General features: G+C 38.2%; 2 protein-coding genes across 4 annotated transcripts in view; both read right to left on the bottom strand.

Moving 5' to 3' along the window:
• The window catches only part of Lima1 (LIM domain and actin binding 1), a 94,962-nt gene extending 82,226 nt beyond the window's left edge, over positions 1-12,736 (bottom strand). For all 3 annotated transcript variants that reach the window (XM_077798505.1, XM_026407001.2, XM_026407003.2), the window contains exon 1: positions 12,630-12,736. The gene's annotated coding sequence lies outside the window, so the exon portion shown is untranslated. The remainder of the gene's footprint in view (positions 1-12,629) is intronic.
• Positions 12,737-19,429: 6,693 nt separating this feature from the next.
• Positions 19,430-20,709, bottom strand: LOC144254905 (CD2 antigen cytoplasmic tail-binding protein 2). The gene has a single exon (XM_077798752.1). It carries the CDS (start codon positions 20,624-20,626, stop codon positions 19,601-19,603), a length of 1,026 nt encoding a protein of 341 aa, XP_077654878.1. The 5' UTR covers positions 20,627-20,709; the 3' UTR covers positions 19,430-19,600.
• Between the last annotated feature and the right edge of the window lie 5,732 nt (positions 20,710-26,441).

Genomic DNA, 26,441 nt, shown 5'->3' with positions numbered 1-26,441 from the left:
ATCGTGATCTTTCAGCTGGCGTGGAAATCAACTTTTTAAAAATATTTATTTATTCTTTTTAAGTTGTAGTTGAACACAACACCTTTATTTCACTTGTTTATTTTTGTATGTGGTGCTGAGGCTCGAACCCAGGGTCTTGCACGTGTGAGGCAAGTGCTTTACCGCTGAGCCACAACCCCAGCCCGGAAATCAACTTCTTTATCTCAATTTCTTCATCTCAAAAACACATTAACTTACACAAAATAGTTATAAAGACTGAGGATAAGAGCAAAATTCATAAACTGCAATAATAAGTGTTTTTTTAAAATAAAATTTCAAATCCATGTTAAAAAAAAATATTGCCTAGCATGCATGAGGCTCTGGGTTTAATCCCCAATACTGGGGGGTAAAAAAGAGAGAGATTTAAAAAATAAGGACAGCCTGGTGCAGTGGCACATACCTATAATTCCAGTAACTTGAGAGGCTGAAACAGGAAGATCACAAGTTTGAGGCCAGCTTTAGAAACTCAGTGAGGCCCTAAGCAACTTAGTGAGACCCTGTCTCAAAATAAAAAATAAAAAGGACTGGGGATATGACTCAAGAAGTCATTCAATGATTAGAAATAGTAAGAAATTAGAAATAAACCACTATAATGATAATGTCCAGTTTAACTAGGTTGTTTTTTGTTTGGTTGTTTTTTGTTTGTTTGTTTTTTGGAGTAGTACTGAAGACTGAACTAGTGCTTTGGAGCATGCATGGCAAGTGCTTTACTACCAAGCTACATCCCTAGCCCCCTTTTAAATTGAATTTTAAATTAAATCTTGAGACAGGGTCTCCTAAATTACACAGGCTGTTCTTAAACCTGTCATTTTTTTGCATCAATCTCCTAAGTAGATGGGATTACAGACATGCACCACTATGGTGAGCTCTCCCAGATATTAATAAGAAACCCCTTGTCTGAAGGTGTTGCTGAAAATCTTTCTAATCAATACACACACTGTAGCATTTCAGGGAATGTAGTAAGTATAAGGAAAATAATTTCATCTTTCCTTGGGGATTCCAGATACTATCTTCTTCTTATTATTATTATTTTCACAGAGAAGGAAAGCAGAAGAAAATTGTTGGCTGCTTGAATAATCAGTTTGCCAAATTTGCTCTTAAAAATGTAATGAAAGAGAACTAGGGCTGTAGCTCAGTAGTAGTGCGCCTTCCTCGCATATGTGAGGAACTGGGTTCAATCCTCAGCACCACATAAAAATAAATAAATAAAGATATTATGTACATTTACAACTAAAAAAATATTTTTAAAAATGTAATGAGAGGGCTGGAGTTATAGCTCAGTGGTAGAGTGCTTGCCTAGCACATACATGAGGGACTGGGTTTGATCCTCAGCACCACATAAAAATAAATTAATAAAATAAAGTTATTTTAAAAAATGTAGTGAAAAAAAATTAAAAATGTAGTGAGAGCTAACAGAACAACATTGTGCAGCAGGACCAGTTCTGGAAGTAGAAGTCTGAAGAAGTAGTAAAGCAGTGGCCTGGATCCAGGAAACGCCTTGGAAAACCTGCACTCATGGAACTGAATCCTGCTGCTACCATACCCAAAGCCTTTGTCCTGCTACCTTCAGAAATCTTCAGCGACTGCCACCTGATTTGAACCCAGATGGAACTACCTCAGCTATGGTCCATTAAAAAAAAAAAAAAAAGGGAGGGGGTATATACCCACACCGACACACACCAACACCACCACTTTGTAGTGCAAACCAATACAAGACTTGTTAAAATAAGAAGTCTATCTTCAAGGGGTATTCATTCATTCAACAAATATTTATTGAGCTCTTACCATGTACTGGGCAGTGCTCTAGATGGTAAGGCTGTGATGTTAAGGACAGATAAGGTCTCTACTCATGCAATTTCTATTCTGGGAGGGAAGCAGGACAATTAAAAACTGATGAGTGCTGTGGAGGAAATACAAAAAGAGTAACTGGAGTGGAGGTAGAAAGGGGACAGCTACTTAGTGCTTAGGGAAGGTCTCTCTGAGTGAATGATATTTTAGCTGAAACCTGAATGAGTGGGAGGATAGTGGCAGCAAGCCAGATGAAGAGAAGAAATAGAGGAGTTTTCTAGGCAGTGAGAATAAGAAAGGTAAAGGCTCTTAGGCAGAAATAATGTGACTAAGGAGAAAGTGAAGAGAGGAGTATGAGATGACATAGAGATGAGTGGCAGTAGGAGCTCCAGTGGCGCAATCGGTTAGCATGGTACTTATAAGAGATGAGTGGCAGCCAGATTAAATAAGATCTTTTATGTGATGGTAAAATATTTTAATTTTATTCTAACTGTGATACAAAACCAAAGTTGTTACATAATTGCATACAAGATCAGATATATATTAATTCTTTATAATGTGTGATATATATATATCACACATTATAAAGAATTAATTGCTTACTTAATGTATAATGGTTAAAAATTTGAAAAGGAAATGTTCTCATACTTATAAAACTTATAATTTTGCTGGGCACGGTGGTATGTGCCTGTAATACCAGCACCGCAGGAGGCTGAGGCAGGAGGATCATAAGTTTGAATCTAGCCTTAGTAACTAGGCAAGGTCTTAAACAACTTAGTAAGAACCTGTGTCCAAATAAAAATAAAAAGGGCTGAGGGGCTGGAATTGTGGCTCAGTGGTAGAGCGCTCACCTAGCACGTGCATGGCCCTGGGTTCCATCCTCAGCACCACATAAAAATAAAATAAAGATATTGTGTCCAACTATAACTAAAAAATAAACATTAAAAAAAAAAAAAACGGCTAGGGTTGTGGCTCAGAGGTAGAGCTCTCACCTAACATGCATGAGGCACTGGGTTCGATCCTTAGCACCACAAAAATATAAAGATATTGTGTCCACCTATAAATAAAAAATAAATATTAAAAGAAAGAAAGAAAAAGGGCTGAGGATGCAGTTCAGTGATAAAGCTCCCCTGAATTTAATCCCTGGTACTAAAAAAAAAAAAAAAAAATAAGAAATTTATAATCTTAAAAAGAAACAATAATTCATAAGACTGACAGTGTTAAGGTAAGAAATGAAGTAAAAATAAAGTACTAGGAGCTGCGGTCATGGCTCAGTGGTAGAGCACTTACCTAGTATGTGTGAGGCAGAGGGTTCAATTTTCAGCACCACATATAAAATAAAGATCCAGGAGCTGGGGTTGTGACTCAGAGGTACAGCACCTGCCTAGCATGCGTGAGGCACTGGGTTCAATCCTCAACACCACATAAAAATAAAATAAAGATTATTGTGTCTACCTACAACTTAAAAAAAAAAAGCCACTGATTCAAATTGAAGAAATTAGAAAATGAATTTTTTTAATTTTTAAAATGTCACATTTATGCGGACTCTTAAGAAACTTGAGTTTAATGGGGGATGGAGGGAGAAGGAATTGCCTGAAGCTATGGGCAAACTGCATGAGCAAAGGCACAGAGGCAGGAAAGGTCAGGGTGGGTCCAGGAAATAGTGAATCACTGTATGGCTGTAGTGCCAGCAGAGTGGGTAGTGTCCGGAGATAAGCCTGGAAAAATAGGCTGGGGTGGGGAGAGAGGTGGTAGATCTGGAAGGGCATATACAGAAATTGACTTAATTTATCTGGGCATTTGTTCTCCTTAAGTGTGTATATGAGTCCTTTAATATACTTGTTAAAACTTCAGATCTGGTCTGGGGTTGTAGCTCAGTGGTAGAGTACTTGCCTCACATGCGTGAGGCACTGGGTTCTCAGCACCACATATAAATAAATGAATAAAATAAAGGTCCATCAACAATTAAAAAGAAATTAAAACAGGGCTGGGGATGTGGCTCAAGTGGTAGCGCATTCGCCTGGCATGCGTGCGGCCCGGGTTCATCCTCAGCACCACATACCAACAAAGATGTTGTGCCCGCCGAGAACTAAAAAATAAATATTAAAAAATTCTCTCTCTCTCTCTCTCTCTCTCTCTCTCTCTCTTCTCTCTCACTCTCTCTTCAAAAAAAAAAAAAAAAAGAAATTAAAACAAACAAACAAAAAAACACTTCATGTTCCCAGACCCACCCTTTAGATAGGTAGGACCTGATAATCTATCAGGCTTGTTTGTTTTGTTTTGGTATCAGGGATTGAACTCAGGAGCACTCAACCACTGAGCCACATCTCCAGCTCTACTTTGTATTTTTTGTCTTTTATTTAGAGACAGGGTCTCGCTGAGTTGCTTAGCACCTCGCCTTTGATGAGGCTGGCTTTGAACTCACAATTCTCCTGTCTCAGCCTCCAGAGCCACTGGGATTACAGGCATGCACCACTGCGCCTGGCAGTTTAACCAACACCCAGGTGATTTTGATACAGGTAATTGAGGAAACAATACTGTGAAAATCAGTGCTCAGGTTTCTCTCCCCACTTCCTTTTGGTTTGATGCTGACAAAACCCAGGGCCTCGCACAGTCTCAGCAAGCATTCTACCACTGAGCTACATCCCTAGCCACAGTGCTCTGGGTTGTTTTAATGACAATGCTGGACTAAAACGGGAAATCTGAAGCCAACTCTAAGGATTACTCAAAGACCCACCCAAAAGGAGGATCTGAATCAGAAGACTGACAATAGAGCCATTATCACTGTGGAGGTAGAACAATCAATGTTGGTGATCAATTAAACGTGAGAACAAAGGAGGACTGAAGTATTAAAGACAACTTCAGACTTTCCTTACAGGATCTAGGTGAATGCAGACACAGGGTACATATTGACTTTCCACGTGGTCTAAAAAGTAGTTCGAAATACAGATCTGTAGCTTCTTAGCTACAGATATGCAAAGGCACTAAACCACATGGTTGGATACTCCAAAGTCCATTCACAAAAAGAGTTAAATACAGGAAGTAAAACCATAAAAAAATAAAAGAAAGTGAATATTTAACCCATCTCTGAATGAAGGCCTTCTAAACATAAAAGCAATGAACAAAATCCCAAATTTTAAAAATCTACAGATAAGTAATAATATATCACATATAAAATTAACAGGCAAGGGGTGGGAAGTTGTGGCTCAACGGTAGAGCACTCGCCTAGCACATGCAAGGCCCTGAGTTCAATTCTCAGCAACACATAAAAATGAATAAATAAATTAAATAAAGGTAAGAAAAAATTAACAGGCAAGCAACTGGTTAAATATTTGAACACAGGACAAAGAATTAATACTCTTAAAAATGAAGGACTTCTACAAAACAGAAACAAAAATATTCAGCACAGTTTCTGTATGAAACAGAAGTTGTTTAATTGGAGCGGCAATATATACCCTGTCACAGATTTTATCAGGTTTCCAAGGGCTAGTCACTGAGAGTGCCTAAAAAATACTAGACTAGCCAGGTGTGGTGGTGCACACCTATAATCACAGCAATTTGAGGCTGAGGCAGGAGGACTGCAAGTATGAAGTGAGCCTCAGCAATTTAGGGAGGCCATGTCTTAAAATAAATTTATAAAAAGAACTGGAGACGGTAAAGCACGCCTGGGTTCAGGGTGCTTTACAGCTTTTCAGTTTTTTAATCATTATGCTTTATAGGTTCCCAGTACCAAAACAAAAAACAAAACAATAAAAACAAAACAAAAAAACCCCCACTAAACCAATCTTTTTGATTTCTATTGTCCTGAAAGTTTAAGGACAAATTAAATTGCCTGCAGACTCCATCAAGTCTTGCTACTCTAATAGAAACTGCTCCTGCTGCATGCAGTCTTTCCTCAGGCTCTAGATATCTAAAACAGGAGAAAAGTTAAGGACTAGACAACAAGAATTCCAAAATTTCTTGCAAACAGTAATTTTAAAGTCTGTACAAGTCAGGCATGGTGACACATGCCTGTAATCCAGAGACCTGGGAGATTGACACAAGAGGATGGCAAGTTCAAAAGCCAGCCTCAGCAACTTAGTAAGGCCCTAAGCAATTTAGCAAGACTCTGTCTCAAAAAAGGGCTGAGATGTGGCTCAATCATAAAGCACACTTTGGGTTCAATCCCTGGGACCTAAATAAATGCATAAAGTCACCACAGATTTTACATGGACCTTCGGATGGATCCAACTCTCTCATTTTACAGAGGAGGCTCTAAGTCAATGAATGACTTGCCAAAGATCACCTACCTAGCTGATGACAAAACCAAGTTGGGGGCTGGAGATGTGGCTCAGCGGTAGCGCGCTCGCCTGGCATGCGTGCGGCCCGGGTTCGATCCTCAGCACCACATACCAACAAAAGATGTTGTGTCTGCCGAGAACTAAAAAATAAATATTAAAAAAAAAATTCTCTCTCTCTCTCTCTCTCTCTTTAAAAAAAAAAAAAAAAAAACCAAGTTGGGCTTCCTCCAGAGCAGCACCCTTTCCACTGTGCATTGATTACAAGCTCTAGCCCTTCAGGGCATTTGTGACACTATAACTCAACCTCTGAACACTTTCCACTTCCTGATTCCACTCATTCAATTTGGTCTAATAAAACCCCATGTTTCCCCTCAAAGCACTCCAAATAAAGAAAGAGCCACAAACAAAACCACCAACATAATAAAACCCATAAGACTCAATTAAAAATGGGAATGGGATTAACCAAATTCTGGTTCACAGAAAAAGAAATAGTAAGAGAGCCAGGCACAGTGGCCTAGTCTGTAATCCTAGCGATTTGGGAGACTGAGGCAGGAGGATCACAAGTTCAAAGTCTCAAACTTACTGAGACCCCATCTCAAATTTAAAAAATAAATGAATAAAAAGGACTGGGATGTGGTTCAGAGATAAAGCTTCCCTGGGTTATATTGCCAGTACAAAAGAAGAAAACAATTTTTAAAAACAATAGAAATGAACGTAAAAAAATGTTCTGACTAGAAATTAAAGGAATACAAATTTCTACTTTTGCTTATCAAAGTTGTTAAAATTTAACAGATAATATTCAATGCTACAAAAGACACACTAAGAAGGGCATTCACAATCACTGCTGGTAAGAATGTTAATTAGGCCGGGCACAATGGCACACACATGTAATCCCAGCAGCTCAGGAGGCTGAGACAAGTTGGATCATGAGTTCAAAGCCAGCCTCAGCAAAATCGAGGTGCTAAGCAACTCAGTGAGACCCTCTCTCTAAATAAAATACAAAATGGGGCTGGGGTTGTGGCTCAGTGCTTGAATGCCCCTGAGTTCAATCTCCCATACTCCCAAGGAAAAAAAAGTTAGTCTAGTCTTTCACCCTTTCACACAGTAATTCTGGGAATCTAACCTACAAACATAATGAGCAATTTACATAAAGATTTACGAATAAATTTATTCTGAAAATGTTCACTTATTAATAACATTGTAACAACCAAAATACCCAAATACACAGTTTAATTATGTATTAATACAATAGTGTATGGAGTATTAAACATTTCTTAAAATGTTTTCAAAGCTCTGTGTGCTGGCACTAGTCCCAGCTTGAGGCCAAACTGGGCAGCATGGGAAGACTTTGTCTCTAAAAAAAAAATTGAAAAAAAAAATTTTTTAAAAATTGCTTTCAAATAATTTTGATGCCATGAAACATAATGACATAATATAATGTGAAAAAGCAGGTAGAGGGCTGGGGTTGTGGCTCAGTGGTGGAGTGCTTGTCTAGCATGTGTGAGGCACTGGGTTTGAGTCTCAGCACTGCATGTAAATAAATAAATAAATAAATAAAGATTCATCAACAACTAATGAAAAAAAATTTTTTTTAAAAAAAGCAGATACAAAATTGTAGGAATAAGCTCAATTACCTGTGCCTGTGTATGTGTGTGTGTATGTATCAAAGGAAAAAAAGAGTGAAAGGAAATACAATAAATGGAACAAATTATGGAATATGGGCTATTTATTTTGTCTCTATAGCCTGTTTATTTAAGGATTTGTATAATGAACATATACAATTTTAAAAATGTGTATGTGCTTGTTGTATAAGTGATAATAAAACAAGAATTATATGTACAATACAAAAAAGCTTTTTAAAAAAGAAATTTGAAGAGCTGAGGTTGTAGCTCAGTGGTAGAGCATTTGCCTCTCATCATGAGGTACTGGATTCGATCCTCAGTACTACATAAAAATAAAAAAATAAAGATAATGTGTCCATGTACAACTAAAAAAAAATTTTTAAAAAAGATAAATTTGAGTCAGGTATAGTAGTGCCCACCTGTAATCCCAACAGCTTGGGAGCCTGAGGCAGGAGGATCAGGAGTTCAAAGCTAGCTTCAGCAACTTGGTGAGGTCCTAAGCAACTTAGTAAAACCCTGTCTCTAAATGAAATATATGAAAGGGCTATGGATGAGGCTCAGTGGTTAAGCACATCTGGGTTTAATCTCCAGTACCAAAAAAAAAAAAAAAGACAGATTTGCAAATCATTCATTTGGAGGTGATGGCTGAAGTCATGGGAATAGATCAGATTGCATAAGGAAAGACTATAGGGAGAACAGGATGCAGGACAAGCTTGGCAAACATCTGCATTTAAGAATCAAACAGTCTATAATAAAAGAGTATGGGAAGAAATAGTTAGAAGATAGAGAACCAGGTAGACATGTCCAGAAAACCAAATGAAAGGAAGACCCAAAAAAGTTGTTCACTTAGTCAAATGTTGCCAAGTGGTAACAAGGAAAACTGATGGGGTCATAAGAGGGAAATCACAGGATACTCTGTGTGGACCAACAGGTTTCCAGCTAGAGTGCTGAAAGTGATACCTGAATCTGAGCACGTGTTACCTGTTCAGTAAAATTGAAGATACAGAAAGATGTCCTGGGACATTGGCTTGAATTTCAATTTATGAAAAAAAATATGGGGCCAGGGATCTAGCTCAATGGTAGAGCACTTGTCTACCATGTGTGAAACCCAGGGTTTTATTCTGGGCACTAAAAAAAAAAAAAAAAAAAAAAAAATTGTGTAAATATAAACCCATATAAAAGCATATCAACATTGCTAATTTATAGGTAACAAAACAAAAATTGGCAATATTTTGGTGTGCAAAATAAAAATTGTTTGAGGGATTATAAAGTTTTCCTATATCAAGCTGATCATGGTGGCACATGCCTGTAATCCAAGTCACTCAGGAGGCTGAGGCAGTAGTATCACAAGTTCATTGCCAGCCTCAGCAATTTAGTGAGGTTCGGAGCAACTTAGCGAGACCCTATCTTAAAATCAAAAATAAAAAGATTTGTAGATGTAACTCTGTGGCAAAGCACCCTGGGTTCAATCATCAGTACTGGAAAAAAAGGAAGGAAGAAATTCTTTAAAGGAAAATCAAAAGAATGTAAAATTTAATGGTATCATGCTAACTTCTTATGAGTAGACACTTGAAGTAGCTAAAATGTTTTTAAGTGTAAAGAAATCATTTGACTTGCTGAATAATGGATTATTCTATGGTCAGACTTTCTCCTTTTTATGAAAAGAAGTCTGCATTAGCACAATAATTTGAGTCTCCAGACCTTTGTACCTAGCCACAGCATAAACAATTTGGTCCTACCATGAGTACCATTTACTCAGAATCTCAACTCCAGAATCATTAAGTAGAAACCACTTAATTTGAAGCCACTGGTTTGTTACTAAAGAACCTTGAGAGTCTGTGTTAAGTAATTAACCTCACCTTGAGATTTGCACTGTATATAATGAAGTATTTTAACTTTCTATTTAAAAAATCCAGTGAAAAACCATAGCAACCATAAAAAACACTAGTCTTTTCTTATGACAATCACTGACTTAGGAACCAAGTATTAGTTTCCCATCTGTAAAATGGGTATAATCCCAATTTAAATGAAAATCATTTTGTAGGCTATGGAGTTAAGAAAACCTGAAAAACCAGTTTCATTGTCAAATAATGACAAATTTGGGCTGGAGCTGTGGCTCAGTGGTAGAGTACTTGCCTTGCATGTGTGAGGCACTGGGTTCGATCCTCAGTACCACATAAAAAATAAATAAAGATTAAAAAATGACAAATTCATTTAATTTGTAGGTAAGTGGTCATTTATAGCAAAAATGCCTAATGATCTCCCACACCCTTTTTTGTGTCTTTGATGAATTTTTCTGTTACAAAGGTTCTAAGTTAATACAGTTGATTGGTGGAAAAACAACAAAGGAAAGCCAAGAATTTGAATTTCTAATAGAATCAGTAACTAAAATTATACTTGAAAACATTCTAAGAAAACATCATTGTAGAGATCCAAAACACATACAAATATACCTGCTGCCTTTCCAAAAATTTGGAGAAGACAACTTCTCTGAAGTATAAACAGAAAAAAAGGGGATAAGCAATGTAAAAATGTTTCCATCAAATGCCATGGCTCCTTTCCCAAATGAAACAACCACAGTATGCACTATTATACCAAACTTCTATTTAAAAAACCTAAAAACATAATTATGTAGAAAGAATCATGTCATGTCCATCCTCTGTATATTAGAACATTGGAACACAGTAGGTAATTAATAGAAGTATTCAAGGGTACTATAAACTTCAGATCATCAAAACCCTGCAAAGAATCTCCAAACACTATCACCCTTTTCTCCTCACCCACATACCTACCCTGTCTCTCCTACCAAATAAAGAAAAAAAATGTGTGTGTATTACATATGTAAAATGTGTAGTATATATATTCTTTTTTTCTTTTCTTTCTGGTGCTAGGTATTAAATGTAGGGCCTCACACCTGCTAGGTACACATTCTACCATTGAACTACACCCCTAGACAAAAAAAAAAAAAGACATTTGAGGGCACCTTAGGGAAGAATAGTCTGTCACCAAAACATGCTGTTAATAGAACTGTTTTCAATTCTGAAGCTTTCTCTTCCTAGAATTATTATGTTGAAATTTGGCTCCACCTTTAACCCCCTAGTCTGGAACAAAGCTTGAAAGTACCAAGTTAAACAATGTTATACAATGAGGTAATTTTGCTAGTGTTGCCAATATACTGTTCTCAGATGCTCTAAAGTTCAGGGACTACCTGATAACACTTCCAGGCACTAATACCTTACAGTGAAAAGAGCTCCACCAACTATTCACTGAACTCTCACAGAATTGAAGACAGGATCTAATTCCATCTTCAAAAGGCCATAAAGTTGGTGGAAGACAAGGTAAGAAATATGAGAGATACAAATACAGGAACTGAAGAGAATCATTTTTTACTACTCAAAGTTTTTCTGTTATTGTTGTTATGTGTTTCTGTTCTTAAGGGAAAACAGAAGAATTTTTAATTTATATTTTCTGTGTTCCTATAACATCCTGACCTGACCTCTAGAATACAATTGACCTTATTAATACTATAAGTTGTATCTGTGATTCTGTCTGACCCATTTGATTTTAAGCTTTTTTAGGGTAGAGATGATTGGAACTTTGATTCCACAGAATTGACACAATAAATTCTTTGTCCAAAAAAGAAGTAAATTCCTAATTACCTCGTACGCATTACATGTTGTCCTGTAAGTGTAAAAAAATTCTCTTTCTATATATACACACTTAAAATTTTTTTTTCTCTTCTGCCAACTTCATAACTTTTGGAAGATCTACTTGAACCATGAGCATCCTTCATCTAGGCTATCAGTCCACAGAAATTTAGAAAATTTTTGTCATCTTCTTTTGTAACTATAGAGACCTCAGAAGAAACTGTAATTTCGTGGTTCCTGAAATATTTATCATTTGTGAATAGGATTAGTGGATAAAAAGCATCCCTTTCAACCACTTAAACAGCAAAAGTAAGATCTCTTCCCAAATGGGGCATGGTCTTAACAACTGGTAACTCCCAAAAGGCCTTTGGCTAACTTGAAAAGTCAAGTCAATTGAACCACCTGAATTAAGAAGATTTTTGCAAGCTAGAATTAAATGCACAACAATAGTAGTTCAAATATCTCTCGCTGGGATCAGTGGTGTTGTGAGCAGCAATAAGGAAGCTAGGAAGGGTGCCAGATGGTTCGCTCCTGGAACCTACAACGTCAAACTTTAGAACGCACAGCCAGAATGTACAGTTACTTTATATTAACACCTACATATATAGGTGACGGATGCTAGCTTATGTACACGTAGCGATTTGAGGACGATATATCAGCTGCAAGGACTGCTATATTCTCAACATACCTCAAAGGAATATAAGTGTCTTAAACAGCGTTCAGTTGGAATTAAGTTCCTAATTATTTCTAGTACACATTATGTGTTGTTCTATAAGTATTAAAAAAAAACCCTCTTTCTTACTCTATATATACACTTTTTAAAAACGAGGAATAAGAAGGGAAGAAAAACCGAAGAGAGCGGGAATGGCTGAAAAAGGAGCAGTTGAATGTTAGAATATTTCCCAGGGAGGGTATTTTGACTTGTGATGAACTGACACTTTCCTCCACTTCACCAAAAAAGTATCGACTTGGAAAGGAGTGTTCCCAGTGCAAGAAGAGGGGTGTCCTACGAACTCCCGCTCTCCGGCAGCAAAGGCTCAGCCCTACACAATCACTCCCACCCCTAGCGCGGTGCCCAGAAGTGAGATAACAGCAGAGGATCTGTGACTCCTCGAACTCTACCTCGAAGGGGAGGAGCTCACGTTCCCAGTACTCCCCCGACTGCCTCAAAAGTCGCGGGAGAAAGAGGGTGTGGAGCGAAGTCAGGGTCTCCGTGCACTCTCGAGTTGGTTGTGGAAAGAGAAGGCCCTTACCTGGCTAAAAGCCGTCTTTTCTCAGCGCTGCGCTGTCCTACCACCGGTCCCTGGTGCTCTGCCTCGCGCACCTGTCGCGACCAAGCGGCTGCACCTAGAGCTCTTGCGGCCCCGCCCCGGTCCTGCACAGAGCCACGCCTCGGGCCCTGCCCACTCCGCGGGGACGCGCACGCCTGCCCGCCTCCCGTACGGCCTCGGGGCGAGCGTGCGCGCCGCCGGCTGCGTGCTCGGAGCTCGCGGCTGCTTTAGGCCGCTCGCTTTGCTAGCGTACGGGGGGGGCGTGGCTCCCTCGCTCAGGCCTCAGTTGTCTCTTCACGCTCCTCATCCTGGAATGCGGCCGAACTTGAACTCTATTTCTCCACTTTGGCCTTAACCCCTCTCACACAAGGTTACCGCATTTTGAGTCAGGAGCCACTCAGAGATCTGGCCTAAATTCAGCTGTAGGCCAACTAGGTTCCTGGTACTATCAGGGTAAGTTCTGTACAAGGAGGGTGTTTTAGAGGAGGCTGCAGTGTGTAGTGGAAAGAGCTATAAATTTATCCTGGCTAAACCACTTGACTTGAATTAATTCGCTTCACTTTAGTGGAGCCATTCTTTCCTCTTGAATGAAAAGGTGGGACAAGAGTAGATAATGTCCAAGTTCTCCTACAGCTCTGTTTGTTTTTTTCCTGTACAGAATAGGAACTATGGAAAGGATTTCGAGCTCCCCACAAGGCCTAGCATTTTGGCCATCCTTCCTCCAAATTTTTTGCACAGCTGCATGATGCCATTTGATAGTATTCTTTCCTATTCAAATATGGTTTCAGACCATAAGTTTTATGAAACTTTTTGAAATGCATGCAGTTTGATAAATATTAGAAGGGACTAGTGGTAGCCAGGCAGAATGGCCCAGGGCATGTAATCCCAATTACTGGGGGGACTGAGGCAGGAGGATCACAAGTTTGAGGCCAGCGTGGGCAACTTTGCAAGACCCTATCTCAAAATAAAAAGGGGTGAGGGGCTGAGCATATAGTTCCATCCTAGAGTCCCTGATACAGCAAAGAAAAAAAAAAAGTGTGTGCACGTGGGTGGGTGCTAGTGGTGGTAAACATGCATATTTATACTTCCCTAAAGTAGTTAATGAAAATGTTTAAGGAGAAGAGCAATTTTCAATAGCAGATGATGAAGAAGACAAGCAGCTATTCCCCTCTTTCTTCATATTTCTAGCCTAGATTGGTTTCTGGATAGGTATGTTTAAAAGAAAAAATTTAGACAAACTTTTTAACAGTTCATTTGAGCATTAAAAGTTTCTTGAATAGGGCTGCACCCAAAACCAGAAGGGGAATATTCAGCAATCTTTTCCAGCAGTTTGGGGAGCAAGAAGTATAGGCTGAACAGGAAAGTAAAGAAATTAATTAATGGATACAGCTTGGCTTTGCTTTATTTGGATATAGTCACATGGGAGATCCCTAGTTGTATAACCAGTTGACTGGTTGACTACCTATGAATGGCTGATGCTGTATTCAAAGTTCATCAGTTTATCAGGAGGGTTTTCTGGGTACAAATAACCCCAGGCTAATGACCTACTACTTATTTTGCTTTAATGGTATCAAGCATGAAGACTCTCTAGCAAAACTGGCAGGTAACTTGGGAATGTGTGTATGGCCATCTTTCCTCCAAATTTTTGTACCCGTTTCGCACAGCTGCATAATGCCATTTGATGGTGTTCTTTCACACACACTTATAACACACACACACATATTTTTGTAATTGAAACTCAAAACCCCAGGGCCTTTTGCTAGCACTCTAGGCAACTGCTTTATTGCTTAGCTATATACCCAGTCCAAACAGGAATGTTTTTTGGTGGTACTGGGGATTGAACCCAGGTGCACTTTACCACTGGACTACATCCTCAGTCTCCCTAAATCTCCCAGGCTGGCAACAAACTTTTGATTCTTCTGCCTCAGCCTCCCCAGTTGCTGGGATTACAGGCATGTGACATTGCACCTGGCCCTATCATGGGAATGTTAAAAAGCATGTGATATCAATATAGGATGGTACTCCAGAAAAACGCCTTCTCACCTGGCATGATGGCACATGCCTGTAATCCTAGCTACTGAGGAGACTGAGGCAACAGGATTGCAAGTCAGAACCTCGGCAACTTAGTGAGACTCTATCTCAAAAAATATAAAGGACTGGAGTTGTGGCTCTTTGGTAAGGTATCCCTGGGTTCATTCCCCCCGCCATGCATTTTCTAGCATATGAAAATATGAAATTCCTTCAGTATATATCTCCAAAAAACTTTTTTTTTTTTAAATCAAGCCAATAGGGCTCATATTCTCCACTAAGAAGACTAAAAAACCTAACTTGGGTCAGGGTTTTGGACCAGTATTTTTACCTTGACTCAGCCACTTATCAACCAGACAAATTGCTTGTCTTTCCAAAGCCTCTTTTTGAAAATCGAGCTAGTAATACACTTCAGTGAGCTTTTACATTTGCAAGGCTGATTACTAAATTTTCAGGTATTTTTGTGAGTCAGTTATTAACCACAACCACTACTAACAATCAAATTATATAAGCTCATAATTAAATTATGTTAAGGGTTATAAATAGTCTAACCTCATCACTTGCTATCTGGGGTGTTTTACTTCATTTTGCTAATTCTCCTCTTGAGGTTATTTGTCCATTGTATCTCTGTGGTGAAAATACTATATGATGTTGTGCATATCTCTTTCCAACTCTGTTCAGAACTCTCAGGAATAAATCAAGCATTTATTCATAGTCTGATCTTGTGAAATATTGTTGGAAAAGGAATTATTGAAGCTGGTTTTCAAGAAATAATAAGTCATGAGGTGGGGTTGTGGCTCAGTGGTAGAACTCTTGCCAGCATGTGTGAAACACTGGGTTCCATTCTCAGCACTACATATAAATAAATAAAATAAAGATCCATTGATAACTTTAAAAAAATTTCAAAAGAATAGAAATAATAAGTCATAATGAAGATATAGGTATAGACTCAAAAGCAAATGAAAATTCATGTTCTTTTGAAAATCATATTAAAATCAGTAACAAAAATTTGACATTAGTCCCCAAGTGGTATTATAAATTTTCCTAATGTAGCACAAAACTGCTTTTCAAATTCTGATCCATTCCAGAACAGACTGATTTTTTTTTTTGCACATAAAGGGTTTATTTTAAATGTTTTAGGTATAGGATAGAGTTATATCATAAAATTACAAAAATTACATCATAAAATTACATAAAGTTGCAAAAATTACAGAATTAATAGATTCATAGTGCGTATACTTCTAAATGCAGAGAACAGAGAACTGTCTACACATTGTATAAAATAAATTAAAATTAAAAATGAATTCAAGCCAGGCGCAGGGCCACATGCCTGTAATCTCAGCAACTTGGGAAGCTGAGGCAGGAGGATGGCAAGTTCAAAGCCAGCCTCAGTAACTTAGAGAGGCATTGAGCAACTCAGTGAGAACTTGTCTCTAAATAAAAACTAAACAAAATATTAAAAGGGGCTGGGGATGTGGTCCAATGGTTAAACCCCTCTGGGTTCAATCTCCAGTACCAATCAATCAATAAAAATGAATTCAAGCTCAAATAATATGATCATTTACCTAGTTGCAAAATGTGAACACAAAGACCTCTGAACTATACACATTCATTCAAACTGCACTAATGATGGAAAATACAAAGAGCACAGCATTTCCAAGGAACTACAGTTATTTTGATCAGAATTAGTCATAAAATTGTTCCTGTTTTGTTTTTAGAGAACTTTCATTTTTAAAAAGTATTTTTTAGTTTTAGGAGGACAGAATATCTTTATTTTATTTTTATGTGGTGCTGAGAATCAAACCCAGTGCCTCACGCATGCTAGGCAAATGCTCTACCACCTGAGCCACATCCCCAGCCCAGAACTTTCATTTTTTAAGACAGTTTAAAAATGTTTTCAGGCACCATGATTTGTGACAATCAGAACAATCTTCAAATGGGTCTACAGTATTAAGAGAATTAAGCACAATGAACTTCAGGGTTTAGCACATAAAACAAGAATAGAAATGAAATCGGGTTTAGAAGTAACAGAATGATTTTTAAACCTGAGAAGAAAAAACAGATGGAAATTATAGGGTGTCTAAGATAATGGGAACAAATTTCAAAATTGTTGAATGACCACTCATTGAAGAAATCATGTTCAAAGTAAAAACAGGCACAAGGCCAAGTGATGTGGTGCACAGGTATTATTCCAGCAACTCTGAGACTGAGGCAGGAAGATCTCAAGTTTAAGGCCAGCCTGGGCAACTTAGTAAGACCCTCTTTCAAAAATTTTTAAAAAGTTGCCTGGGGATGTAGCTCAGTGATAGAGCACCCCTGGGTTCAATCTCCATTATCACAAAAAGAAACAAACAAAAATAGGACATTCCTATAATCCCAAGATAGGAATTTAAGGATGCAGAGAGAATACAGAGTCTCAAAAGAGAAATGCCCATAAACTGCTGGAATGCACAACAAATAGATCATGAGCAACCTAGCCTGTGTCCTTGCTGGCCACTTGCTGAATGGCTGATGAGAAAGCAACCAATCCACAAGATAACCAAGAAGGCACCTGGAGGCATCTTTAGGGAGGATGTACCTTAAAGACTTTGGTGGCCAGGAAATTACCTGTAGCCTCATTATAATGACAATACACTATAATAGTAATGCCCCTGGGTGGAGATTTAAGATGCTAATAAGACATGTTATTTAGGAAGTAGCATGATTAGAACATGCCAGGGCAATGCATGAGTGCGAGAAAAACTGGCACAAAATTGTGTAACACTGTCCTGACTCCACCTGTAGTTCAACTCTTTAGCTCCTATCCCTCTATAAATGTTAAAACCTCAGAACAAGGGGCTGGGGTTGTGACTCAGTGGTAGAGCACTTGCCTAGCATGTGTGAGGCACTGGATTTGAATCTTAGCACTCCATATAAAATAATATAAATTAATTAAAGGTTCATCAACAACTAAAAAGAAATAAAATAATAATAATTAAAGACTCAGAACAAGACAGCTAAATTTTCTGAGTGCCTGCACTCCTATTTTCGAGTGTGTACTTTCCCCTTTAAAATAAATCTCTTGTTCTGTTTCTCATATCTGTGGCTTCCTTAAATTCTTTCCTGTGACAGAACCTGGAAGGTTCAAGTAGAGGTTCCTTTTCTTCTGGAAACCTCTTTGGACCACTGTACAGTGAAAGTACCAACATAAGTTCAAGTCCAGTTTGGGCAACTTAGTAAGAGCTTGTTTGAAAATTTTTTATAAAAGGGCCTAGAGAGGTTGTTCAGTGGTGGAGCACTTGCCTAGCATGCAGGAGGCTTTGGGGTCAATACCCAGGACGGGGAAAAAATAGCCTTGTATTTCCAGATTGTTGCAATGAAAAAGTGTTTATTAACTGGGAATGGTGGCACACAACTGCAATCCCAGAAATGCTGGCACACACCTGTAATCCCAGCAATGCTGAAAGATCTCAAATTCAAGACTAGCCTCAGCAACTTAGCAAAACCCTTTCTCAAAATAAAAAATAAAAAAGTCTCGGGATGTAGCTTAGTGGTAGAGCATCTCTGGGTTCAATTCCCAGTACCATCAAGAAATAAATAAATAATAATTTTTAAAAATACCATAATGTTTCTAAAGACTGTATTAAAATTCAATATTCGTTAAAGGAACCAACTAATGTCTTGATTTTCTATTAGTATATAAACAAAAAAATAAAATACTATGGAAAATTTTCTTTCTTTTTTTTTTTGATCCAGACATTGAACCTAAGTACAATTTATTTATTTTTATGTGGTGCTGAGGATCGAACCCAGGACCTCGAATGTGCTAGGCAAGCACTCTACCACTGAGCCACAATCCCAACGCCCCCCCCCCAGCCCTTTTTAATATTTTATTTAGAGACAGGGTCTGATTGAGCTGCTAAGTGCCTCGGTAATCTGCTGAGGCTGGTTTTGAACTCGTGATCCTCCTGCCCCAGCCTCCCAAGTTGCTGGGATTACATGCATGTGCCACCAGGCCCAGCATGGAAAATTTTAATACTCTATAATTTGGTAAAACATAATAAATAGACCTTTATTTGATAAGGGAGCAATAGAATTAAAATAGAAAAAATGGAGTAAATAGACAGTTGTTCACATATACAATTCAGTGCAACAAGAATAGCAGAACATATTACAAAAGAAATTATGTGAAGATACTTAAGAATATTAGAAGAAAATGCCAAATAATCACCATAATTGATGAGGCATCTATATTTTGGAAGAAAAACACCTGGTGATTTACCTTTAGTATACAGTTAAATCAGATTGCTTTAAAAGATCTGGTGTGGGGCTGAGATTTGTGGCTCAGTGGCAGAGTGCTCACCTAGCATGCATGAGGCACTGGGTTTGATCCTCAGCACCATATAAAAATAAAATAAAGATATTGTGTCCTCCTGAAACTAAAAAATAAATATTTAAAAAAATAAATAAAAGATCTGGTGTCAGCCACAAGAAGAGTGTATTTCAAATATGTTATTATCTAGTTTGAATGATTGTGGCTTTAACAATGAATATTTGAAAGTGAACTTAATTTCATTTTGTTCTAATGGTGCTTGTATGATAAGTGGGAAAGAAGATGGGAATGGCTACAAATTTGTTAGAAGTTTTTCTAATGTCATTATTTGGCACTATCAATTTAAATTCAGTCTCTAAAATGAAACAAGTCAATATTTTTTAAAATTCTGGATAAAATTCTATTTTTTTTTTTTTTTTTTTTTTTTTTTTGCTATGGAAAAGGCCCCTGGCTTTTGGCCATTAGCACAGCCAAGGCCCTAATGCACACTCAACACTTTTATTGGGAAAGGGAAACTGAAAAGCAGCCTTCAATATCCTCACTGCTTGAGGCAGCTGGGCCACCTCCACCAAGTCCAGGAAAGAAGGGACCACCAAATTGGCCCTCAGCAGGCTCAGGTGTAGAGGTCAAAGTCAATGCGTTTGGAGTTATAGAACTGACCACCAGGGGGGTCCAGCTTCCGACAATAAACACCATCCGGGAAGTAGCCTTCATTCACCCAGGTCTGCATCTGGGCACTAGTAAAAGGCCCATATAGCTCGGCATCTCCTGTGTTCTCCCACTTATATTCCCACATCACATCCACCAGACCATCTCCTGGTGATTCTGCTTCTCCTTTCTGGGTAGGGGTCGGGGTCTCGAGCTCTCCCTCTGTTACTTCCTCAGCAAACATGTCCAGGGAGGGTGTAGGTGTGGGGTCATGGGGTCCCTGAGTCCGGCACCCCAACCCCTTTAGACGCATAGCCAATCGCTCCCTTGTTTCCTGGTATACACCAAGGTTGCCTCGGGCCACCATCTGGTCGGCCAACCCAGAGAGCCGGTCTAGGCGCTGGGGGGAACTGGGCCTCCCAGGCCCCTTGCTGCCCCCTTTGCCTCCTCCTCGGGCCCCCAGACGCCTGAGTGCCCCAGCCACTGTCTCTCTTGGCAAGAGAAGCTCCAAAAGTCCCTCCAGGAGGGCTTGGGCACTCATTGGTGTTTGTCCCAGGCCATCCTCCTCCTCTGAGTCTGAGGCCTGGCGCTGATCAGGTGGCCGCTCCCTGATTTTCACCCAGTCAATGTTGTCCAGCCAGCTGTCACGGATCTGAGCATCCCGGTTCAAGAAGTAATTGCCATCAGCATCAAAATGGCCTTCCTCCATCTCTTCCTGCAGGTTGAAAGGTGTGATCCGCACACCTCCTTCACTGGGGAGAGTGGCTGCTTCCTGACCTTCTACATCCTCGGAGGCCAGAATGTCATATTTGCTGGATCCCTCTTCATCATCGTCTTCCTCATCACTGTCCAAGGAGTGTTTGCCTTTGAAGCGGCTCCCAGGACCCCCTGCCCCAGCCACAGGGTCCACTAGCTTCTTCTTGGGAACACTGATTTCATCCTCCTCATCCTCATCGCCCACGCCCTGGAAGGTCACTTTCCTCTTTGGCATGATTGGGCAGAAGGACCTTTCTCCAGCTGGGAATCCAGGAGAAAAAGGAAAAAAAGGAAAGATGCTTTGGCCAGGGATACATCCGGGGTCAAAATTCTATTTTTAATCCAATAAAAATGGAACTGAATTACAAACTGTAGTTAAAAACTTGAAATGACTAAAACTGGCAAGACATTGGGGTTAAGCTCAGTAGCATGTAGTTTATGAACTGCCACTGTTGTGTAGCATTTGTATCTCACATCACACATGCATTTTTCTCATTCTTTTTATTCCTGTATGGTAAAGAGACCATCCAAGACTTGCTCTAATGATGGATTTTCTTCAAGAATTTTCATTACTTTCAACTGCATTGCAGTCAAGATCAACTAATATTCAGAAAGTATATAAATTAACCAAAGTTCCACAAAAACTATAGAAAACTTAAAATTAGTATTAAAAAGCATGAATCTCTGCTGGGTGGCACACACCTGTGGCACACACCTGTAATCCCAGCAATTTGGGAGGCTGAAGCAGGAGGATTGCAAATTCAAGGTCAATCTTGGTAATTTAGTGAGACCCTGTCTTTTTTTTTTTTTTTTTTTTTTTTTTTAATGGTACTGGGAATTAAACTCAGGGCCACTTGACCACAGAACCACATCCCAGACCTATTTTTTGTATTTTATTTAGAGACAAAGTCTCACTGAGTTGCTTAGTGCCTCACTTTTGCTGAGGCTGGCTTTGAACTTGCGATCCTCCTGTCTCAGCCTCCTGAGTCACTGGGATTATAGGCATGCCCCACCCTGCCCGGCCCTCACCCCATGTTCTTGAGATCCTGAGTTCCATCCCCTGTATCACAAAGAAAAAAAGAAAGATCCATGAAAGGAAATATGTAAAAATGCCACATGATCAGAAATTTCTTTCTCATATCTAACCTAAATTTCTGTTATGAAGTAAGAAGAGCAATTTTAAAAATCAGTTTTCTTAGCTGGTTTGGTACTGCACATCTATAACCCCAATGACTGGAGAGACTGAGGCAGGAGGATCTCAAGTTCAAGGCCAGCCTGGGCAACTTAGTGAGACCCTGTCTCAAAATAAAATTAGAACTAAGACGGGTGTGGCTCAATAGTAGAGCACCCCTCAATTAAATCCCCTGTACTACAAAAATAAAAAATAAAAATCAACTCTCTTGAATGTGTTCTATGTACATTACTGATCAATTTTCGGGGCTGGAGTTGTGGCTCAGAGGTAGAGTGCTTACCTAGCATGTATGAGGCCCTGGGTTCTATCCTCAGTACCACATAAAAATAAATAAAATAAAGGTATTGTGTCTAACTACAACTAAAAAATAAATTTAAAAAAAGATTCATCAATTTTCAGTAATAAATTTTTATATGTTTTTTATACCTTTGACAATGTATGCAACATTGAAACACCAGCACAATTTAGATACAGTTCTGTCATTCTCAGACTATTCTTTGTGCTCCTTTGCCATAACTCTCTTCCCCCAACACTGTAATACACATCTGGTTTCTGTCATTATCATTTTGATTTTACCTGAATATCATATAAATATTTTTGTTTCTTGGTTTATGTCTTGTTTTGTTTTATTTTGAAATTGAGTTTTGCAGTGTTGCCCAGGGTGGTCTCCGAATTCTGAGCTCAAGCCATCTTCCTGCCTCAGTCTCCCTAGCACTGGGACTACAGGCCTATATCCAACACACCCAACCTTCATATAAATATATGTAATCTTTTAAAATTATTTTTATCTTTTATTTGTTCTTTTTAGTTATACATGACAGTAGAATCTATTTTGACCTATCATATATACATGGATCATAACTTTCCATTTTTTGGTTGTATATGATGTAGAAAATATATGTAATCTATTGTGCCTGGCTCTGACTTTTTTCACTTAGCATAATGTTTTGGGAGAATATCCATGTTATTGCATGTATCAGTAGTTCATTCCTTTTTAATACTAAGTAGTATATTCCATTGTATGGACATAGCACAATTTATCAACCCACCAGTTGGTAGGTATTTAGGTTGTTTCTAGTTTGGGAACTTCTGAATTAGACTGGTATGACCATTTGCCTAACAGTCTTACCTAAGGACAAAGGTTTTCATTTCACTGGGCTAAATACTTACAAGTAGAGGGGCTGGGGTTGTGGCTCAGTGGTAAAGCATTTGCCTAGCATGCATGAGGCACTGGGTTCGATTCTCAGCACCATATACAAATATTAAAAAGTAAAGGTCCATCAACACTAAAAAAATCTTTAAAAAATAAGTAAATAAATGAATAAATAAATACTTATGAGTAGAATTCCTCAGGTATTTACATTTAACTTTTAGAAAGTCTGCCAGGGCTAGGTTTGTATCTCAGTAGAGCACTTGCCTCAACACCACATACAATTAATTTTTTAAAAAATTATTGTGTCCATCTACAACTAAACAAACTTTTTTAATTAAAAAAAATCTGCTAAACTTTTCCAAAGTAGAAGTACAATTTTTGCATTCTCACCAGTATTGTATGAAAGTTCTAGTTGATCCTCATCTTGCACTGTACTTGGTATTGCTGGATTTTGAAATTTTAGCTATTCTAGAAGGTGCTGTGATATGTCTTTGTGGTTAATTTGCATTTCTCTAGTAACTAATAATGTACATCTTTCTAGGTGTTTATTTTCCTTTCATATATCTTCTCTAGTGAAGTATCTGTTCACATTTTGCCCATTATTAATTGGGTTATTTACCTTATTATAGAGTTGTAAAAATTGTTTATAAATTGAAGCACAATTTATTAATTTTTTCTTTTATGGCTGGTGCCTTTTGCATCCTATCTAAGAAATCTTTGTCTAAACAAAGGTCTCAAAGATTTTGTAATGTTTTATACTTTTAGAAGTTTTATAAAGTTTTATCTCTTCAATATAGGTCTGTTTCCATTTCAAGTTATTTTATTTATATATTTATTTTTAGTACTGGGGTTTCAACCCAGAGGCACTTTGCCACTTTACTATATCCCCAACCCTTTTTATTTTTTAATTTTGAGAGAATCTTGCTAAATTGCTGAAGGCTGGCCTTGAACTTGAGCTCCTCCTCCTGCCTCAGCCTCTCAAGTAATTGGGATTACAAGCATGTGCTCCCTTGCCTGATGCAAGTTAATTTTTTGACAGATGGTATGAGGTAAGAATCAAGGTTTTTTTAATGTGGCTATCCAGTTGTTTCAACACCATTTGTTAAAAAGGCTATACATTCCTCCATTGAATTACATTGGGTCCTTTGTTGAAAATTAAATACATTTGTGTGGATCTATTTTTGGACATCCTATTCTATTCATTTAACTATATGTATATGTCAACCTTTTAGTAATGAAAGTAATTTATTTTACTTTGGTTGGAAAACATAGGTTATTATTGAATATTATGAAAAAGGGCTGAATTTGTATGACTGAAATTGAATGAATAATTTGCATTCTTAACATTTATTGCACTAATTAGAAATATGTGTGTAGTAAAAGTATCTTTCTATAATTTCTAGGATAAGTTATCATTTGTAGTAAATATAGCAGGTGTAAGAAGTAATTAGGGCTGAGCTTTGTAGTACATGCCTATAATCCCAGTAATTTAGGAGGCTGAGGCAGGAGGATCACAAATTGAGGACACCCTTAGCAATTTAGCAACACCTTGTCTCAAAATAATAATAATAATAATAATAGGCTAGGGACTTAGTTCAGTGGTCAAGGTCCCCAGGTTCAATCCCTAGTACACACACACACAAAAAAAATAGCAATTAGGTATTCTTTGCTTGTAGCTTCATTTTTCTCAGGATATAGAAAAGGGACTAAAATACATTCTTCTCCTGTGGAAACTTTTAAAATAATATAAACTATGTTCTATTTAGTAAGAATGAAAAAATATTGAAAGTTTCAAATGATGAAGCACAATAAATTCTCTTCTTTGGGAACAAGTTAGCCACATAACTACCACAAATCAAGGAAGGGGATTTCCGGACTACTGTTTCCAAGCAATTCCAATAAATGAAGGAGGAAGTGAATTTTCTTTTTTAAAAACTTATTGTTGGCAAGTTTAGCGTACTTCCTTTTAGTCTGTTAAAATTTTAAACATGTTGACTAATATTTCTGCAGGTCATAAACCTTTGTGATTTTGTCAGATTTGGAATATGAATAATGTTTAATTTTTTCAGTAAAAACTCTGTTGTGGAAATGATACCGAGCAAGGGAGACAAGTGTATTACTAAGAAGGAAGCAAACATCCAGGCTTGAACACTTACTAGGGAGGGAACCCTTACTCTGGTAGAATAAGTTGAGGCTTTCAAGTCAGAATTCACTTGCATTTCAATCTCTTTGACTTTTTTTTTTAACATTTTTTAGTTATAGGTAGACACAGTATCTTTATTTTATTTTTATAAAATGGTTCTGAGGATCGAATCCAGTGCCTCATGGGTACGTCTGAACCACAACCCCAGCCCATCTTTGACTTCTTAACCATGAATAAGAGGGCAAGTTTCTTGGCTTCTCTAAGCCTCAGTTTCTTTCTTTGCAATAAAAATACTTGGGTGACAGTGTTATCATGAAGATTAAATTCAATGACATCTAGTACTCTGCTTAACATATAGTACACACTTGATAAATACATATTTCTTTCTCATTTCTCCCAGACTAAAAAATTTTCTGGAGATAAATTGCATGCCCCGAAGCAGAAGCTCTTCCTCATTCTTTTTAGTAACAGAATGATAGAACTTCGAAAAGTGCTGGAGAACAGGAGCACACCTGAGCTCAGGGATCAGACTCTAGGATAAGAAACTAGTTCAGCAGGAAGGGTGCACTGTCAGCCCCTTAAGGATCATATGCTCAAGATGTCCAATCGTATCTCACATGTTTAATACCTCAAATGTCACTTGATGGTAGAAGACTCTCTAGGGAACTCTCTGAGAACAGTACCCACCTGTAGTGGAAGGCTGACCTGAGAGCACCTTTTAGTCTTTCTCTATCCCTCTTTGTCCTCATGTAATTTAATTATGTCCTCTCTTGCTTCAGCTTTTAAATTCAAAGACACTTATTTATTAGTGTCTGTCACCTTAAATTACCAGATTCTGGCCCTCTTCACCTCCTCCCACTTGTATTCAGTGAGAGAGACAATGGTACCGCCTAGTTTAAGTTGCTTCTGGTTCCTCCTCTCATCTTCCCAACACACTTGTGCCCTTTCACAATCTTATTCCAAAAGGAAGGAAAAAATTTCAAAATGCCCCAGCTATTTATTGGGAAGATCTTTGACATTCCTGTTAGCAAACAACAGATACCTACTTACATGTGTCAATATCTGAATGCACTTCTTTTTTGGTACCGGGGATTGAACCCAGGAGTGCTTATCTACTAAGCCCCAGCCCCAGCCCTTTTTTATATTTTGAGACATGCTCTCACTAAATTGCTGAGGCTGGCTTTGAACTTGCAGTCCACCTGCCTCAGCCTCCCTAGCTTTGGAAATTACAGGAATACAACTGTGCCTGGCTAAATGTACTTTTAGGATCATGCAGAAAATTTGTCAATTTTTTCTTAAATCTTTTTGTAGTTGTATATGGACAGAATGCCTTTTTAAAATATTTGTTTATTGGGCTGGGGATGTGGCTCAAGCGGTAGCGCGCTCGCCTGGCATGCGTGCGGCCCAGGTTCGATCCTCAGCACCACATACAAACAAAGATGTTGTGTCCACCAAATACTAAAAAAAATAAATAAATATAAAATAAATAAATAAACAAAATATTTGTTTATTTATTTTTATTTTATTTTTTTGTGGTGCTAAGGATCTAACCCAGTGCCTCA

Source organism: Urocitellus parryii, chromosome 5 (assembly GCF_045843805.1).
Source record: "Urocitellus parryii isolate mUroPar1 chromosome 5, mUroPar1.hap1, whole genome shotgun sequence".
Taxonomy (NCBI): Eukaryota; Metazoa; Chordata; class Mammalia; order Rodentia; family Sciuridae; genus Urocitellus; species Urocitellus parryii.
This window is presented reverse-complemented; position numbering and strand designations above follow the sequence as displayed.

Coding starts and splice junctions, on each gene's coding strand:
- LOC144254905 (XM_077798752.1), bottom strand. CDS start 20,626: ATGCCAAAGAGGAAAGTGACCTTCCAGGGCGTGGGCGATGAGGATGAG.